General features: G+C 33.7%; 2 protein-coding genes across 6 annotated transcripts; one reads left to right on the forward strand and one right to left on the reverse strand.

Moving 5' to 3' along the window:
- The first annotated feature begins 2,049 nt into the window (after nucleotides 1–2,049).
- On the forward strand, nucleotides 2,050–6,156 carry LOC140880968 (tetraspanin-10). Of its 4 annotated transcripts, none has more exons than XM_073285887.1 (12): nucleotides 2,050–2,643; nucleotides 3,082–3,251; nucleotides 3,370–3,424; nucleotides 3,511–3,566; nucleotides 4,161–4,208; nucleotides 4,647–4,695; nucleotides 4,813–4,896; nucleotides 4,995–5,062; nucleotides 5,135–5,260; nucleotides 5,358–5,433; nucleotides 5,870–5,931; nucleotides 6,046–6,156. In XM_073285887.1, exons 2-12 carry the CDS (start codon nucleotides 3,175–3,177, stop codon nucleotides 6,092–6,094), a joined length of 750 nt encoding a protein of 249 aa, XP_073141988.1. In that variant the 5' UTR covers nucleotides 2,050–2,643; nucleotides 3,082–3,174; the 3' UTR covers nucleotides 6,095–6,156. The 4 variants fall into 4 exon arrangements, 3 of the variants coding, with proteins under 3 accessions (XP_073141988.1, XP_073141986.1, XP_073141987.1); XM_073285885.1 differs by having other exon boundaries at nucleotides 2,052–2,643; nucleotides 3,139–3,251; XM_073285886.1 differs by having other exon boundaries at nucleotides 2,053–2,643; nucleotides 3,139–3,251; nucleotides 6,117–6,156.
- A 958-nt stretch (nucleotides 6,157–7,114) lies between these two features.
- On the reverse strand, nucleotides 7,115–18,801 carry LOC140881293 (uncharacterized). Of its 2 annotated transcripts, none has more exons than XM_073286480.1 (19): nucleotides 18,641–18,801; nucleotides 16,906–17,006; nucleotides 16,358–16,516; nucleotides 15,993–16,058; nucleotides 15,810–15,899; nucleotides 15,363–15,668; nucleotides 15,123–15,220; nucleotides 14,458–14,493; nucleotides 13,729–13,849; nucleotides 13,391–13,627; nucleotides 12,578–12,673; nucleotides 12,431–12,496; nucleotides 12,246–12,284; nucleotides 12,038–12,172; nucleotides 10,042–10,403; nucleotides 9,147–9,240; nucleotides 8,484–8,618; nucleotides 7,835–7,951; nucleotides 7,115–7,552 (listed from the first exon to the last, which is right to left on the reverse strand). In XM_073286480.1, exons 2-19 carry the CDS (start codon nucleotides 17,002–17,004, stop codon nucleotides 7,547–7,549), a joined length of 2,262 nt encoding a protein of 753 aa, XP_073142581.1. In that variant the 5' UTR covers nucleotides 17,005–17,006; nucleotides 18,641–18,801; the 3' UTR covers nucleotides 7,115–7,546. The 2 variants fall into 2 exon arrangements, with proteins under 2 accessions (XP_073142581.1, XP_073142580.1); XM_073286479.1 differs by having other exon boundaries at nucleotides 16,906–17,015.
- Between the last annotated feature and the right edge of the window lie 1,432 nt (nucleotides 18,802–20,233).

The raw sequence follows: 20,233 nt of genomic DNA on the forward strand, positions 1-20,233 counted from the left end.
TAATATAATTTTAAATATTAATAGATATATAATAAAATGATATTTTTCCTATCTATATTAAATAATTATCCGCTTTTTTGAAAACAATTGATATACAAATTATATATTAATAAATCCACATTCAATAAATAAATAATATACACGAATAAAATATACCGATAAAATATAACAAAATAAATATTTATTTATTTATGTTTAAATTTAATCATGAGTAAAAAAAAATACAAACTTACAAATTATTAAATCAAGTGTATAAATTTTTGGTCATTAAAACCACACGATTTTTTCAATTAGATTTGTTTCTTCATGATATAAATCTTTAATGTTGAACATTTTTTGAATTTTCAGCATAACAATACTAGATTTTGAAAAACTAAAATGTTGATTATGTTTTTTTCAACAGTTTAAAACAAAGATCAACGGGCTCCGGTTATATATATTTATTTTATTATATTTTCATCAATATATTACAATATTTGTTGTTGTATAATTTGACTTGAGAATTATTTATCATGATATAATTTTAAATAAATATGATATTTTTAAAATTAATCAAGAAATAACTTTGAAAATAAAGTTATGTACATAATCAAATTTTATTAATATTAATTGGACTTACGTCAAAAAATTAATATTAATTGGACTTAATAGCAATTTAAGTAAGGGTAAAGTTGATCTTTTAATTTGATCATGTACCAATTAAACCAATTACAATAGTTTATGTACTAATTTAACATTTTATCAATAATTCGTGTACCAAAATGAATATTGTTTATATCTATGATTCTCATAGCCCATTAAACCAAATACTTATAGTCGTTTATACTTGTAATTCATCGTGAAAATTCATTTTGTTTAGGAATATTTTTGTTAAACAGTAGTTGATGCTTAGTTGAAGATGCCAGGTAGAATTTTAATTTGTCTTTATTATTTTAAATTTTTTTGGTTGTCTCTTGTAAGCGGTCCCCGAAATCCTTAATTCGTCTTATTAAGTTATTGTACATGAGTTTGTAATTCATAATACGTTATGATTAATGGAAGATAACGCCCTATAATCACGATTGGTGTATTTATTTTCTTACAGAATGAAGGAAAAAATATATTTGGGTGGTCAAGTCGGAATTGTTTTGAGCACGAGTGTGCACGGATTTCCCACACCCAAATCTATATATATATATATATAATTTGGAGCATTGAGAAATAAACATTTCACCCAACCTTCATAGGGGTGGGTTTTCGATACACCTTATAAAAAATATTGGCATTAAAAAATTTCATACCGGTACCGATATCAAAATTTTGAAGTTTTGGTATGAAAAAAATTCATACTGATACTGTACAGATACCGGAAAAGAAATTCGACATACCAAACAAATGTCTATATATCGAAAAAATTTCGGTACGGTATCCCGAAAAGTCGATATTTTGGTTCGGTATCCCGACCCTAAACCTTCATATTCAAAGTCAAACAATTGCTATGGATTATGATGGATAGGGGGGTTGTAGTACAATTTACCATTAATTAAGAGAATGAATTTTCAGGAGAACTTCAAAATGATACTTATAATCTTGAATCAATATCTGTTTTTTTTTTGTTAATAAAAGAATTTTTTTATAATTGGATTTCGAACACGAAATCTCTTTTAAATACGAGATATTGTCTGTCAACATCGTGCAACAAATTATTTAAGCACTTTTCCACAACTAAAATTAAATTATGCTACTATATAAAGTTTTTACCCTAACTTCTCATGTGTTCACCTGAATCTTTCCTGTGGAACAAAATTGAATTAATTCATGCTCCCAGCTTTCCTCATATAATTATAGACAGATTACTTTATTAAAAAATACATGTTAACCCAATTTCCCAAATATTATCAAAGTTATGTGGTGGACATTTGGGTCAAGGTAACTGGGGTCCCAACCCAATTTGATCCGATTCGATCTGATCCGATCGGGTCGTTTAATAATTATCTTCCCAATCCGATAATTCTGGTACCTTATTTAATTTGTTCAGATTAATTGAAGTTTAAACCCGAAAAACCCGACCCGTGACCACCCATCATCCCATTCATCCTTCGACCTTTGTCCGAGGCAAAGAAGTGTAACGTAGCTCAAATCTCGAACTGATAAATCACTACATTCTTCACCCACACTTGTCTCGTCTTGTTCTGTTGCAAAGAACTCCTTTTTTTATTTTTTTGGTTTTGTTTGCAAAGAACTCATTTTTGGAACAGAAACCATGTGAGCATGTCTTCTATTTTCCGAAACTACCCTTCTGTAGGGAGCCTGAAATACCCCTCCATTTAAAAAAAAATAGACACCATTTTTCAAGAAAGTAAGAGACCAAAAGTTAATCCTTTTCCCCCTCGGCCCTCCCTTTTGCTTGTCTCCAACCATTTTTTCTTGCTTGCACTCTGCAATGTTCAATCTTTCTTTGTTGCCATGAATTCTCTCACAAACACAGCTTCATCAACTCTTTTGTTTAGTCTTCGAAGCTTTCATCTTGTATTTGTGAGTGTAGCGTTTGTTTGTTTTTTTTGGTGAAAGAAAAGAGGTGGGGGGAAAGGGGAAAAAGGCATCATGAGCTCAGGGATGGGAACAAGCACTTTTATAATCAAATGGATAAACTTTCTGACTATGGTAAAGAACTTCGTTAAATATGATTCTCTTTAATCTTGTTGTTCTTTGTTTTTGGAAGGGGGTGTCATCTTTTCTGTGGAAGGGCCTTTTCTTTTGGGCTTTTGAATTTAGCTTTGGTTTATGTTATTGGTTTAAAGTTTTATGTATATGACCTCCTTTTATGTTATAATTTCAGCTGTAATGTGTTGGAAACTGAAGCCGTCTTCTAACTCATTAGAATTGGTTCTTCAACTGTTGTGAAAACCGTGGTTTTAGTTCATCAAACCTAAAGCTTTTTGTTGTTTTTAATCACGGTTAAACATTGAATTTTCAATGTCTTCCTCACATAAATAATAAATTCTTTTTCATATTTTATGTGTGAATGGGGGGTTCAAGTTATGTTTTTTAGGTAAATAGTGAGATGCCAGTTGATTGAGTTATTTCATTCTAACGGTATAGTTAAAATGTCAAGAATCCAAATTGTGATAGAGGATTGGCTTCGTCATTTGTGTGTAGTTGTTAGCTGTGGGAGTCATAGGTTTTGGTGTATGGATGAGCACTCATCATGACAGCTGCAAGAGATCTCTTACGCTCCCTGTTATAATCCTCGGTGCTGTAATCTTGGTCGTGTAAGCTTCCATTATTATAGTGTTTCGTGCTATTCCAGGAAGTGGACAAGGAATTGTCCTATCATCTTCTCTAAAGTTATGAAAAATGATCAGTGCTTTTTATTTGATGTTATTACAGATCAATAATTGGATTTTTTGGAGCCTTGAAGAAAAACTCAATCTTGTTGTGGATTGTATCCTTAGCAACATGAAATTCTGTCGTGAACCAATTATAACTCAATGTACTTTTGTTTTGTTTTCTTTAACCTTTTACTTGCAGTATCTCATCTTGCTTTGCATCATTTTGTTGGCGATTTTGGTCTTCACAGTGTTGGCGTAAGTACTTGCAATGTGAAATTTTTTTTAGATTACATGTACTGGCTTTATTTGGGAGGATTTGAAATCCACTGTATTGCTTGGTACAAATGCATGAAATAGTGGAAGAAGAACTTGAACTTCATGGAATTTTAAAGATATCCAAACAAACACGATAGTTTTTAGACATGGATTTGAAATAACTTGACAAATATTTTTGTAGTGAAATTGCAACGGATAAGAGATGCAATGTACTAATGCTACATTTGGATTGAGATGAGTAGCCCAATCATATTCAAGAAAATAGATATTTAGAGCAGTCATAGTGGCCAATCAATTAGCTCAGCGATGGAGTATTTGGTTCTAAGGTTAAGATCCTCAATTGGATCCTCAGTGAGTTTCGATGTTCTGTTACACAACCGCAACAACAACGCTATTTGTTTGCCTATATTTGTTGGAGTTCATGTATATCCTTTATATGGAATAAATACAATTTGCAGCATACCCTACTATTCACTTCACCATATATTTATTGCATATTTCCTTCCGTGTTAACCTCATAAAGCTAAATATACCTGTTTTATGACTTCTTCTTTTCTGTCTATTTTTTCACAGGTTTATAGTAACAAATAATGGATCCGGTCATACTGTAGCTGGACTTAGGCAAGGCAACTCACGGTGTCATAATTTTGTGCTCATTCTAACACTTGCATGCCCATTCCATGGATTGTGCACTTTATCCATTTCTGCTAATGACATAGCTCAGACATGTATATGCCTCATTAATGAACACAACTAACTAGACAAAGTTTGATCCAAACATTTAGTTTGGGGTTTAAGCATATTTGAAATAGATGGTTGTATTTTAATATAAAAATACAAGGGCGTAAGCATTCATAGGTGATGCTGGGGGACTTTTAACAAATGCTAGGGAAAATGAAAGTAACAGAAGAAACTCTGCGGGAGCTATTGAGCAAATACATGAAATAAACACATTTTCTTTCAAATAAATGTGTTTGGGTGCACTTTTGCATGTCCTTTTGCTGTTTGTCTTGGTCCAATCTTGGTCTTGTCTGGGTAAGTAATTTCTTGGTCTATCAGGTATAAAGAATATCAACTTCAAGATTACAGTTCCTGGTTTCTTAAACGAGTGAGCATCCCTTGATTTCTCTATCTCAGAAATTGCAAAAATAAGAAATAAATGTCGAGTCAGTAGATTTCACAGCGTGAAAATTCAGCATTGTTTCCATTTTCTCCTACATTTCAGCTCAACAATTCCCACAACTGGGATCACCTGAAGAGTTGTCTTGTCAAGTCCAATGACTGCAACGACCTATCAAAGAAATACAAGGTCTCTCTCTCTCTCTCTCTCTCTCTCTTGTAAATCTGGCGTCTCTTCATCGTCTCTTTACTCTAAATAGTATTAAGTCGTTGAGCTATTTACTGCAGACTCTCAAGCAGTTTAAATCGGCAAAGTTAAGCCCCATTGAAGCTGGATGCTGCCGTCCCCCATCTGAGTATTTGCCTCTATTCTTTTCTATATTTTAAAGATGACACTCTGACTTTCCCTTAACATCCGTCGTTCGTAGATGTGGCTATCCTGTGGTGAACGCCTCGTTCTATGACTTGAGCTTCCATCCAATCAGTTCGATCAAGGACTGTAAACTTTACAAGAACTCCAAGAATATCAAGTGCTACAATTGTGACTCCTGCAAGTAAATGAAACTTACCTAGGTATCGTTCCACATTTTTGTTCGCTAGTAATTCTAACTGAGTCATTGCATATTCTTTTTCATCTTTATGAATATCCAGGGCTGGAGTCGCACAGTACATGAAAACTGAATGGAGAGTGGTTGCTATCTTCAATGTCATTCTGTTTGTTGTTTTGGTAAAGCTCTGTCCTAAAACATTTTTGTGGCATAAATTCAAAACATGTCGCGTAAAAGATACATTTCAAAATTTCTGATTTTGACATTGTTATAAAAAGTCTCATAAAAAAAAACCATTGTTATAAAACGATAACAAGTTGCTTCAGAAGATAGAAAAAGCAGTTTGTATGCTTGTGTGCATCTTTTACATCCCATGATCAAATCAGCTGGGGCAGGAAAGTGTGCTCCCACCCATCCTACAGTGGAACCCATATTTCTTCTTATCACACAATAAAATCCAATCTGTGTCCCATAATAGATTATTCTACATGGGCGGATCCAAAAATTTAGTTAAGATGATTTTAATTATATTGACAAGCATTCTTAGATCTGCCCATATAACATGTGACAAATATAAAGATTTTGTCTTGCTTCGTATATTTTGTATTACTGCAGTCGATGGTCTACCTTGTGGGATGCTGCGCAAGACGAAATGCAGCCAAGAATCATTCTAAAAGGTGAACTATATGCACATGCATGGAGCATTTTATGTAAAGGAAAATCAAATTCTTCTGGTTGTCCCCTGTTTAATCATTTCACAATGGCTGAGTTCAGAAAATTTGGTAATGTAGGTATCAACTAGTTAGAATATCTCGGTTGATGTTTGAAGCCATGGTTTAAGTCGTGTATTACGTATCTGCAGAAAAGATATTGCGTGGTATTGAAATTATTTTTGAACGGGAGTCGAGCTTATGCGAGTCGTTTGGTTTCCATCAATGTCAAACACACTTTACCAACAGATAAATGCAGTCCATTTCGGACAGATCAAGATTTCGGCTTCATAGTGAACTTCGAAATACACAAGTTATCGTACGCGAATGCAATAAAGAAAAACTAGAGTTCACGACTCATCCAGCCTTAATGGGATGCTGTGATCTTGCAGGCAAATTGCAGCTAACCGTGGTCCCTTTTTGCAATGAAATAAATACATTAGCGGAAGCGTATACAATTTTTAATTTTACATAAATGTACCCATACTAATACAATTACAGGAACTCGTGTCATCACAATCGTGTTAAACCGACATTTTACTTTCCATAAGTTCGTTCGTACTCGAGATCGATATCTTGTATCTGGAATTTACAATAGACAGAAGAAAAATAGAGAATAAATCTTTAAGGACTTAGTGATGGAAATTTGTTCAAGAAGAATGAGAAAAACAAGCAAGAACCAGCCATCTTGAAGCTGATTTTCTAAAAACTTTCAAAAATTACCCTTCACGGTTTTTATTGATTTTGCAAATCTCGTTTGATTTTCTAGAAACTTTCAAGAATCTTATCGTTTTTTCTCCTATTTTCCCATCATTTTCCACTCCACTCTTTCCTTCTCTAAACCACAAATTTGTGGTGAAAATGCCTAATGAAATGTTTAGAATGAAATCTACTTATAAGAAAATGGAAACCACCAAACTTAGACAAGTGTCTTGACTTAGTTTTAAATCTGACACTTGTCTAGCCAAGCTTCATGTTTTGATAAGATTTTTTCTATTAATTAGCTAAATAAAATTAATATATCTTTTTAGAATTTAATTTGATATTAATATTATTATTTTAATATGTTTTATGAATTTTTATGTGTTTTCTTAAATATAAATATTATTTTTATTATTATTGATTGAAATTTAACTTAAACACTATAAAATAATTTTTGGGGTCTTCCACAAACAGATTCATTTACCCATAAATAGGAGCAGCCTTCATCTGATTGAACGAACCAAAGAAGCTAATTAATTACAAAAATGGATTTCACATGAAAAAAATCCATAAATAAAAAGACTTGAAGGCTGAGGGTAAATATGTATTATTACTTTCAGAAGCCTTCGCAGAGTCTTTATTTTAATCACAATCGTTGGGGAATACTCTGATTAGCAACTCTCTAAAAGTTTCCCCAGAATGCAAGTTCTCCCCTCAGTCACTGGCAATTCGACTTGTTTTGTTATGGTTTCAACTTTCAATCACCCAAATCCCAATTCCACGAACAATTAAACAGCCATCCAAAAACGAAGCTCACCCGGATGATGCAGAGTTTCAAGAATTTTACATGGATTAGCTTCACAATGGCAGAATACTTTCACTAACCCTGCGCAGGACATGTAATAGGTAAGGCACTAAAATGGGAACAGCAACCTGTTTTCCAACAAGACTTTGGAGCTGGTAATGACGCCAAAAGTTAACATTAACAACCATACTCCTGAAATTTTGGACACGTTCTTAGACAACTAAAGTTTTGATTCAAATTTGTACGACTCCAACCAAAGAAGTTACACTACCAGAAAAATAAATTTCAAAATAACCAAATGAAAACTTGGAAAGGTAGCAAGGCCCATAATATGAACCGAAATGCATCGAAAGAATGTATCACCTTCGATATGTCATCTCTCGTCTTTCCCTGCGCCACTTTGTAGTTAAGAATTAGGTCTTCAGGTTTCTTCCATATATATGTGCGAACAGTGGCTAAGCTCATATCTGGAGGTAGTACCTGGTGAACCACCACACTTCACTCAAATGAGAAAGATGCAACTTCTATCTAGAACTCAAGAAAGGGATGATTAAGGGAAAAATGTTGAGCAAAATAGAAACGGATTATGAGGTTCTGTGAAGACCACATATTCATGACAAAGCAAAGAAATGAATAAAAAGGAAAAGAGAAATAAGATCCATAGTATAAATCAAGTGGCATAACCTCCATACACGTACATGAACCATAAATAATAACAATTTCTGTAGTTCGACTGCGTAAAAAGCAGTCCTGAAGCTTCTCGGAAGCTAATACAGGTCCACTGGAGGCCAGTAGGGAAAAAGAAAGAACTGATTTTAAAGAAATGAATAAATCGTTGTTGAAATTTTTTTGCAAAAAAAATTCTGTATACTTCATTTTATTTTTATTATTCTAGGGATGCTTCCTCCCATTCAGCAAGAAACAAACCTCATTGAAAAAATAATCATCAACAAAGGGTATATTCGAGTGTTCATTATTGAAAATAAATGTTCAGCAGATCTGATAAACTTGCCTGATTGTTGCACCAGATCTCTATAGAAGGCTTGGGTTTTGGCCAAGGTTTCAATCCAGGTGCAAATGGTCCATCCGAATTTGTGCTATCAATCGACTTATCAAGGACCATCTTTTCTACGACATAGTTGACAACCTAGAAAAATAAATTAGAGCACAACCATTTACTGGTGAGCTTTGCTACAATTTTAAAAAGACGGTATCGTTAATTAAAATAGACCACACAACAGAATATCACGTAAAGAAGTATCATCCTCTTGAAGCATTAAACAAGATTTGTAATTTAGCTCATTTCAAAGAAGTAAAAGTTTCTGCACTTCTAATCGATATACTTCATTTTGTTATAGCAACTACTTCACAAAAGTTTGAAAAGCATTTACACTTTTGGAAAATTTTGAGCTTCTACAAGCGACAATATGCTGTGAAGTACAAATGAGGGATTCGTGTTTGGCAATATAATCCAACTGGATTTTAGTGGCATTATTAAAATTATAGATTTCTCGAAACTTATATGGAAGGTGATATTTCGATGGTCAGACTGTTGATATACATACATATGAAAAAATAGTGGGGACACAACATATCTATATCCAAATCAACAGGCTACGGCATTTTTAGACCAGTTTTATAAGCAAGACATAAGCTACCCACTGAAAACTCTTACTTTATGTACTCGTAAAATGCGAGGAGCACTAAGCTTTCCTTGTGTAAGGATTTGTACTGTAGAGCCTTCACATGGGTGCAAGTAGAAGCTACACCTGGAGTGAAAAATACTTGTATCATTATGAACACTAGAAAAATTAAATGCCAGAAAATGAGAACAGTAAGTGAAAATCACGTGACCCTTGACCCCTGTTTCCTCTTTTTTATATCAATTAATTAGTTCTATGCATTATAATAAAGAAATGCAAATCTCAGGGATGGAGGGGGGAGCAATGGCAGCAAAATTTTAACTGCAAAACAGAATTTGAAAAGGAGATGATGAAGGACACACAATCACATAGGGTCAACCAAAATAAATAAGTCAAAATCAGACATGCATACAAAATAGAAACTTATAACATCTTATGATCAATAACTTGAAATCCCCAAGGGGGGATGAGAAAATAGATTCAACAAAACTCCAAGCAGAGGGGCTTGACAAAAAGAATTCTAAAAGAAAATTCTATCATGGTTTAGAAACAACAAATTTTATTGGTGTCAAGAAACAGTGAAAGAGACATCTAATGGAAATTTCCAAAGAACCTGTGTAATTGTCAGATACAGAGCATAAATAATATGTAAATCATGATGAAATATCCAAAAACAAACAGGAAATAATTAAATCATTAGGTTTTGCCCCCTTTTTGGGTTCCATAGAAATGAATTAGATGTGCAACAATCAGGATAATCATATAAGCAAAAGCAAGGTGTCAAAAAGTTCTCCATGCTTTTTAACAAACTTGCAGTGACACCTTGCCTGAATATATATTTTTCAAAAACAAATCTTTACTGGCAAGGCACTTTAAAATGCAGCGAACAACCATTCACAACAGGAAGAAGGTCGTCTTGAAGATTACTTGGTATTTTCTCTTGGAGGCAGGCGATTATTCAGCACACAATCAATAACCCACCATGGCAAGTCTTTCTCATCTTCCGTCCCATCCAAGCTAGTAAATTTTTTTCTCCATGGGCCACCTACAGAGCCTTCAGTGACAATGGAAGGAGGGCAAGAGCCAGAAAACTCGAATGGTGGATAAACCATAGAATCACTTTCGGCATTAACATCCCCTTCAAGTCGAGATAAGGGTAATGTCCTTGCAGAAATCTCCTTTACAGGTGGAGTTTCTCCATTAATTGGCATTTGTGATCCTGATCTGTGCCTTCTTTTATTTAACCAATAAACCAACAGGCCTTTAAGGGTTTCCCTTGCCAGATTAACCTATATATTCAATTTTAAATAATGAGGACAGATTTTCAAAAAAATGACAAGATGCATGGTCCGCTAATTACACATCAATTTTAATTTCAACACAAATACAAAAAGGAATAGTTAGTGGAATAAAATTGAATGATGCATGCAATGGAATAAATGGTGCATCAACTGAATCAAAAGCCATTCTCAGCCTAGTATCAATAGGTAACAATAAAGTTGATTTGAAAATAACCATACTAAAATTTTTAAAAAATAAAGAGAAAGTTCATCACAGCTGAAGATATTTAATCTCTTGTTGTTTGGCTCGTTTTCAGTATAAAGTTCATAGTTGGAATCAACGTTTTCACAACCGGACCGGTGATCGAACTGGTCTACCTTAAAAAAGCGGTACAACCAGTCGGATCGTTTTAACAAAACGGTCGGACCGAAAAACCGTTTATATAACATAATATAAAAACCTAAAGGATGCATATAAATACAGAAATATATATATTTACCAAAGTTTGACAACTAAATAACTATATAAATATATTCAAATATCAATTATAGTTATACATTCTTTAAAAAATAAATATATTAATTAAAGAAATATGGTATCACTAAAATAATATTTTTAACGAAATACGAATTCCAAATAATCATGTATATATATAATAAAATATTAAATTTAAGGTTTAAAAAATTGAAAAAAAAAATTAATTTTTCAAAAATAAAAATAAAAAAAAAAATCAGAAAATCGTTCAACCAGTCCGTCCGGTTTTAAACATGGGTTGGAATTCAGTTTCGTCTCTTAAGGACTTCTATCTTTTTTGTTAGTTTCAGGATTTCTACAGGGTCGTAGAGAGTGTTTTCCCTCGTGGGCAAATTATCATTTGAAGTATACATATATACACATAAAAAAGAAATATATATCATATTATATTTAACTTGATAGAGAATTATACTAAAATAGTACTGCTTGCAAATTCTCATAAGATTATATTTTCTGAACTACATTTTTCATTAATAACTTTTAACTAATATAAAATGTGTGTTAGCTTTGTAACTTAAATTATAGATGATAAATTTGAATAAATTTTAGAATAAATAATATTTTAAAATTAAAAATCACCTGCTTATTTTAAAAAATACACCTAAAAATTGAAAACATTGCCTGGCGAGAGGCAACCGTCGACCCCACCGCTTTTGCCTTAGGCGGTCCGCGGTAGAAGAAGAGCAGATGCGTACGAGGCAGTCAAAATCAACAAAATTTTAGAATACCGTAATTATTAATACACTTGTACACTTTATTTTCCGAAACATAATAGTCCCACCAGCCCAGTCACCCAAAACCCCTACCTCGAACCGCCCGTCACCACCGTCGAGTCATATTTATTAATTATCTTTGTTAGTTGAGTTTATATATTTATTTGCACCTTGTATAGATTGTATTGTATTGTATGGAATTCATTTATGCCTAAAGATCTTTTAATTCGCCTATGGCCATTTACAACACTGTTTATATTGAAGAATAATAATTACCAAAAATATTTGTAATATGGATAATAGGCTGTAGTATTAATGATAAAGGTGGGATAATATGTCAATTACTTGCCAAATACTCGGTTTTAAATTTTTTGTAGTTTCCTATAAGAAAATACCTTGTCATCCTCCGGCTTCCCTTTAATTTCGAGATCGGCAGAGTACATCTCAGCAGAAAAGCATTGTGGGGTGTCCAAATGTATAGACAAGCAACCAAGCTTTGTATCCGCCGTGAACCATGCAGGAATACTGACCTGAACAAGAAGAATTAAGTCACATGGTGCGGATAGAAATTTCAGATGAATAACACAGAAAATTGATCTATACCATCTCAAACAACTCTTCTTTCTTCTTCTCAAATGAAACCTAATACAAAAAGTGGATGGTCAGAAAGTGTCAGAAGAAAATGGTACATAAGAAACCGGTGAGGGTCAACCCTATAGTATGTTAATAGACTCCAAAGAGAGAATCTGAAAACTGCAAGAGTATGATGTCTAAAGAATATCACTAACCTCTCCAAAGTTTTTGATAACAACACCTTTTGTAACTTCCCATAATTTCACCGTACCAGACGTGTCCTTGAAAAGACGGAACTCAACTTAGTTTAAGAAAGTAGATTCATAAAGTCACAAGTTTATGGAAATTGAATGTTAAGTTACCTTAGTCAGGACATGTCTTCTATTGTTTAAAATCTCGTGTTGCACTATTGCCGAGGTTCCATGAATAGTAAAAGATGGTTCTCTATATACAGGAACCTAGACCATCAATTAAAAGTCAATAGCTTAATTTGGATATTCATCTACACAATTTAAATAACCTAAGGCCCCAAAATGCCAGTTTAAGACGAGCACAAACCATCAATCTATAACAATCTTTAGAATATTCAAAGCCAGACAGGAAAGAGATGCCACAACCAAAAAAGAGAGATCAAGAACGTGAAGTTTCCTCAGTCAGCAAGAACACGTAGAGATTATCTATAGCAAGCACCAATAAATTCCAGTCAACAGAAATAAAATTCAACAGAGTATGAATACACCACAAATCTTAATGAAACATTAGCAAATAAGTTGTGGGTATAAAAAGTGAGAAGAATGTAATAAGAAATCAATCATTTGTAGATTCTTCATCAGGCAATTCATTCTTCCCTTACAAGCCAAAGCTCTCATTCTGTGCCCAGTTAACAATTTCAAGCTCTATTATTTCAGTCCAGGAATCATGAGGAAAATAAATCGGCAACACTCAGATTTTGGCTAAAAAAACGGTGTCCCACAAGTCCTAAGCTAGAAAAGTACTCAATAATTTGATTTTTCTTTTTATGTCAGATAACCAGAAGCAGTGATCTCTACCATGGATGCATTTTAAATACAAGGTAAAACTAACTAAAGAGTATAGATCCTTCCACCAACTTGCGCAATAAAAGTTTTAAACTCTCTGCTGGAACATTAGAGGGGAGCAAAAAGAAACCAACTCACAGGTGTAGACCCTTCCACCGAAACCCTTGCCCTTGAAAATGACAAGTTCCCTGCTAAAAACGAACCTCCTCGTTGAAATACTTTCAGCGGATTGTGCACTTCAGCAGGCCATTTATGTAAAGTAGAATCTGTGGTAGCAACCCATATACCATCCTCATGCAATGCCAATTGCGATATAGGATGTTCTTTTGTACAAAGTAAAACACTTTCTCTTGTAGCCAAATCTGTAAAATACAACTAAAAGTGCAAACTGAAACCTGTCAGAAGGAGAGCAAGAGAAGAAAATGTAAAAGCAGATGAAAATCTAGGTATCGCCAGAATTGAAGACATGCACTCACGGAAAGATCTCTGCCACCACTATAAACATGACTAAATGTTGGAGTGCTCGCAAGTGCCCAGATAGAGTCTGTATGCACAGCGTAGGAATGAACACACCGCTGCTGACCAAGATCCCATAACCTAGTATGAAGAAAATGACGCAAAATGATGAAAATGGTAAGATTTCTATCCATTAAATTGCTAGAATTCCATGCCATGATATGCAGAAAAAACGAGAATCCAGAATATAATGAGTATATAAGAAAAAAAAAATTCAGGAACCATTTGAAACATACAGGACCATGAAACAAAAGTCCTGGCAAAATAGAATAGCTAAAGATCTATTACGTAGAAATTTTAATACAAGGAAGGAAATCTAGATGCTGCAGTCAAAATGTCACATGCTAAAAAGTTTCAACGGTCATAAAATTGGATCGACCCACATATGAAAATTTAAAGGCTATAAATAAAATGTTTCTATCATGACGACAAACTAAAAATCTTAGCAAGAACTCCATAAATCACTCCCGCAACTCAACTCTAATACTTCTTTTCAGCAAGTTCACCCAATCTAAAAAAATTTCCCAAAACTACTGCCAATAGAGTTCAATCGCAATGAAGCTATAAAAATAAAATTTTACAGTGACCAGCAACCAAAGGTCAAGAGAGGCACAACATAGGTACATGATACTTTGAGACATTATTGATGCTCTCTGAGGTGATAATGATTTTCAAAACAATATACATACCTGATCATAGAATCAGAGGACCCAGATATGCAATACCTGCATATTGTAAGATGATATAATTATTAAATATGGATAAATTTTGTTTATGTGCGTCTGTGCGCACGCAAGTATACAAAATGTAGATAGTAAATACAATTTGTTGCAGCGGAAAAATCTAACTGGAACGAAATGGCTCGAAAGCCAAAGGATGGCTGTTCATCTTAGTCAGAACTTAGAAAAAAAACCTGAAGAACATACAGCTTAACTTTCTATCACCTTTGATTTCAATCAAGAAGAACGAGAGATAAAATTCTGCAGACAATCATGATTGCTTAGATGTGAAATTACAATTGCTCCAAAAATTACAGAGATCTTGGGAATCAAATTGATGAATAGTTGCATCACCTGAAAGATTAACAATAATAAACAATTTTTTAAGGGTAATTAACCATTTAGGTTCTAGCTGACACTGCTGCAACACCTGAAAGGTTAACAATGATAAACAATTTCAAGGGTAATTAACCATTTAGGTTCTAGCTGACACTGCTGCACCTAAGCAGTAAGCATCCACGCACTTCCAGGCTAACTTCAATAAATTTTGTTACAAACTGTTGGGATAAATGTGATTTCCAATATCAAGGTCCTTGCAAGTTGTAAATGAGCTTAATGGAATCAATTCATCGAACCTTCCAGTAGAATCCAACAGTAGGGCCCTAATATTATCAGTGTGCCCCCTGAGCTTCATGGTTTTTGAACCAGTTCTTGGGTCCCATACACGAACTACCTATAAAATTCATTATATAAAACTGAAACTGGTCCGAGATGTGTCATCTAATGATAAATATGGACTGGAAAGGGGAAAATAGCATTTTTTCAGTATCAGAAAAACACAACGAGTTTATCATCTGAAAAACAAGCCATGAAACCTTTTCAGTTCCACCAGAAACAAGCAGTGTTCCCCTATCATTCGTTGCCAATGCATAAACAGACTCTTTATGGCCTTTCGCAGCAACTGGGACATATCCTTGACTTTGACTGGCATGCACAGAAATATTATGACTTGAGCTGATGGGCCGAATTGTTGTATTTGGCAAGGACGAACCCAAACCATTAAGACTAGTTGAACAATCATCATCAGTCGCATCAGTTGATTTAGAGGTAGGAGCAAGTGCAGCTTCAAGATCCCATATGAAAACCTCCCCACCAAGGCCACCAGACGCAACAACATTACTCTGTAATGCATGAAGTAAAGCTGGTAAACTGATCGAAGGCACCCATAGATCATGCCTCATTGTACTTAACAACTAAAAAGATCAATAATCTCAAAATTAAGATTTAAAAATATACAAAAAAATTCAGCCAGAAAATAGTACATTTTTTTCAGGTGTAGCAAGACAAGTGACATAGTCAGAATGCTGCCGTAACGTCTTGACACATGCTCCATCAGACAAACCATTCCATACCTGATATTTAATGAAAATATAAGAGTTTTGAAAAAACAATATATGAGTAAAGTTTAATATATAGCAAGCCATAAATGCAACAGAGAATCAAACCTTAACAGTGGCATCCGCGGAGCAAGAAACTAAGGTGTTACCACCTGTCAAAACAATATCATTGACCTGCCCAATAAACACAAGAAAATATAAGTGCATGTAGTCCATATTCGCCACAAAATTCAAAAGATAGAAAAATCCTTTTCAAAAATAATTAACATGCCTGTTGAATTCACTATCTAAAACGACCATCAAGCCCTATAACTACTTATTTTTTATGAGTAGAAGCCCAAGTGATGATATCCATGATTAAAGCTTCTATTAGTTCAGTTGGTAATTGGTACTCATTGGGCAACTCAAACCTTCAAAACCACATAAAGATATACCGTAGGCATTAGTGAGACCCAAATATCGGAACGACTTACCCAATCGACATGGGACTCAAATGTAGCAGAGCATGTAGCACCACTTTCAACCAATGTCCATCTCTTTAATGTACCATCACGACTGCCAGTAAAAAGATGATCACACGCATCTGGCACGGTTGAATTCAGTACTGCCAAGCAGTTTATTCCAGCACAATGCTGCAAATAATGAAGAATTCATCCCTTCAGCCTTACAGATATTATTAAGTCAAAAAAGTATTTCATATTCCCAGTGATAAATGCCAGAGACGATGAAGACTTTTTCTTGCATAATAAAGAGATGACGACGACTTCTACCAGAATAGCACATGTAAACTATGTTCAACCAAAGTTTATCCCACCAAAGTTTATCCCTCCATGAATATGTATCATACAACAAGATTTAAAGCAAAGTCGGGTTTCATGATAAATTTGATGATGTTTAATTCATATGAATCCATCACAAGCACAAATTATAGAATAAGTGGTTAAACATAAAAATGCACAAGAAATCCACCTATGAACTACCAAAGCAAGATAACATGCAATTTTAAAATAAAAAGAATCACCTTTGAACCATCTACATCGTTTAACACATATGACAACCTCTTTTCTTTGCGTGTACGAACTGAAGTAGATGCGTTCCCTGCACTGCCAACACGGTGCATTGCTAGAATCCCTAAAGCAAATATTAATTGATGATTGCTGAATAAATTACATGGCTCTTCATTGCATCAAAAAATTATTTAAAATCATCTACTTGTTCTGAACCAATGAACAACTAAGTAATTATGAATATAAGCATAACCAATGTTTGTTCGCTCCAATTTATCCAAATTATAAGAGCAAGGAGAACGATGAATGTGTATTAAAACCCAATGAAGAGATGTCATTTTTTTCACCGTCAAACTTATGTACAAAGTCATTCTAGAATCCAGTTGCTTAAGCATAATTTGGATGATGTCTGTGTCAATTTTTATTCTTCCGAGAACAAAGTGACCAAAATACATTTGCAATTGGATTGCAAAACTAGGAAGCGTATCATTCGGTGCTTTATTCAGATTTTCATGACTTCCCTCGCTTTGCACTACTTTCTTAGAAATTAATTAATTAAAAAAAACTAACTAGTTTCTCAAAGCAAACAAGTGAAGTAAACAGAAAAGATGCATACATCAAAACATGCTTAACATCTAAGATCAGTCTATAATATGGTTAATAGAGGAGCATAGAATGTCATTCCATTGCTAGGAAACAAACGAAAGATTCATCATAGCACTTAAAGATTCTAGTTATACAGCATACAATTCTAGATCCAAGTCCACTACGTATTACAGAAAATCAGTGAGAATTAATTATCAACCCATGACTTGTACACTGGAATATTTTTAAAATTGTTATGCAAGAGATCAATCCAAGAATAGAAATATAAATTGTCAAGGGCAGAGCTAAACTCCTTTTATTAGCAAGTCCGTACCCATGTAAGTAGTCTCCACTCAAAACAACGTGAACCTAAACTGTATCTATCAGCAATCCATGATAGTAGTCACAACTCGAAAGAGATGCTAGGGTATCTTGAAAATAGACAGTTCATGATTGAGCCACTAAATGCAGTCAACTAAAGGTAGGTCTACATTCCTTGGTGTACATGTAGATTTATGTATTTCTCTTAAAAACCCATTTGGGAAATCAAGGAAGAACCTCCACTCCTCAGATCCCAACGCCACTTATAGATGCAACTAATTTAGTATTTGCATTGGTTTTTCAGTTTCCGACAATACCCTGTGACAGCTCGAGAATGAATTATCTATATTCAATCCACAGGAAGGAAAGTTTGAAAATCTTAAGTGAAACAGAAATGAAGAAATTAGCTATGTACATAACTCAATTTAGAACTCATTATACTAAGAACGTTAATGGCTATGATTCGATTTTTATTTAGCAAACTTACCATTTACATCTGTATATTTATCGAGAAGTTTAGGTACACAAAAAGATAGTTGAAAATTAAACGCGCATAATGTTCAAGAAGTTTTCTCATGTATCACGACTTAACACAGCAACTTCATGATATAAATAAGTTAAAAATTCAACACAAATTGATGGCTACGGGCTGCAAGGTAGCTGCAGACACTTCTTGCTCTTAATAAGTTAGCGATTAAGCTCGGGACAAGAAAAAAGTATAAGAAAATTAACTAAAAAAACAGGTGATACGCTATGATCGCCGAGGGCTCACCGGCGTGCGAAACGAAGTAGAAGTCAATGAACCAAAAGAATAAACAAAAATGAAAATAACAGGAAATTTGCCTTCTCCAGAATATTCGATGTATGAATTCCGTGCAAGAAGAGTCAGATGACGGTGACGCTGCCGCACGGCGACGACTCTGAGGCGGGGAATCGGCGGCGTGAAATGACCGATGTAGGATGGGGAATTGCGTCGGGGATAGGCGTGGTCTTGTCTGATTTTGTTTTTCTTTTAATAACTATAAACTACTACTCTCACAATACATATATAAAATAAAATTTATATTTATCAAAAATAAATAAATAAATAATAAAATATAAAATTTATAAAGATGGAGTGTGTTTTTTAAGATAAAAACTCCTCTGATACATACACATGTTATTTTTGTGAGACGGGTCTCTTATTAAGGTTATTTATTAAAAAATATTATCTTTTATGCCAAAAGTATTACTTATTGAAATGAATATTTTATTCCTAAAATCTCTTAAATTTTGAAAAGATTTTATCAAATATCTTTTGACTTTATCAAATATCTTTTGACTTTCTTGGACATAAAATAACTTTTATATAAGTTATTTATTTTCTTAGGTAAGTTGATTTAAGATATTGTTATGCTTATTATAATATTTATCATATTATATCTAACGTATATTTTTCTTTATTTGTGTAGATTTGATATGATCAAATCAAAATAATCCTATGCTTACAAGGAAACATGTTGAAGAAGGATTCATGTGCTATTTAAGGAAATGGACGTGCAATAAGGGATTGGACCGAAAAATAAAGAGATCGACCAATCGAGATATTTTTCTAAGAGCTTCACGAACGTACATTGAGAGGAGAACCAAAAATCTTCTGAAGCTTGTATCGGTCGTGACCACTTGATTGCCTTGAAGAATTGAAATCACTCAAAGATCAAAGATCGAAGAGTGTTGGTTTCATCGAGTTTTGGCATCAAGGATTCATCTCCTTGTTTTGTTTATTTATTCTATTTCGTATAGAATTTTAGAAGATGTTTTTCTTTGGTTTATTTTCTCATATGTTGGAAAAAATTGATTTTACAATAATAACTAGTTTTATAAAACTCTTTGAATTATTTTCTAGTAAAAGTTTTGTCCTGAGGCGCTCGCTGCAAGAGTATTTTATACTCTTGCTTAAAATATTTGAGTTTATTTATTTGACTCTTTGAATTATTTTCTAGTGAAATTTTTGTCTTGAGGCGCTCGCTGCAAGAATATTTTATACTCTTTCTTAAAATATTTGAGTTTATTTATTTGGTTGCTTGTTTATTTTATTCACACTTAAATTTTATTCCGCTGCAAATTACTCAAGGTGTTATTATAGGTGTTGTCAACATCTCAAACTATTTATTTGCAACCCTTATTTCCTTACACTTATCATTCTAAACATGGGTAGAGTTGACTCGTCTCATCCGTAAGACCGTCTCACAGGAGAGGGGAAAATTCCGGTTCACTCCTAAATGTTTGAACACATTTCCGATTCAGTCCTAAATGTTTGAACGTTCTCGGTTTGGTCCCAAATATTTTCCAAAAATTCTCGGTTCAGTCCTAAATATTTTTATGTTTTCGGTTTGGTCTCAAATGTTTAAAAAGTTTTCAGTTCAGTCCTAAATGTTTTACGTTCCAGATTTCGTC

This window comes from Henckelia pumila, chromosome 2 (assembly GCF_033568475.1).
Source record: "Henckelia pumila isolate YLH828 chromosome 2, ASM3356847v2, whole genome shotgun sequence".
Classification (NCBI taxonomy): domain Eukaryota; kingdom Viridiplantae; phylum Streptophyta; class Magnoliopsida; order Lamiales; family Gesneriaceae; genus Henckelia; species Henckelia pumila.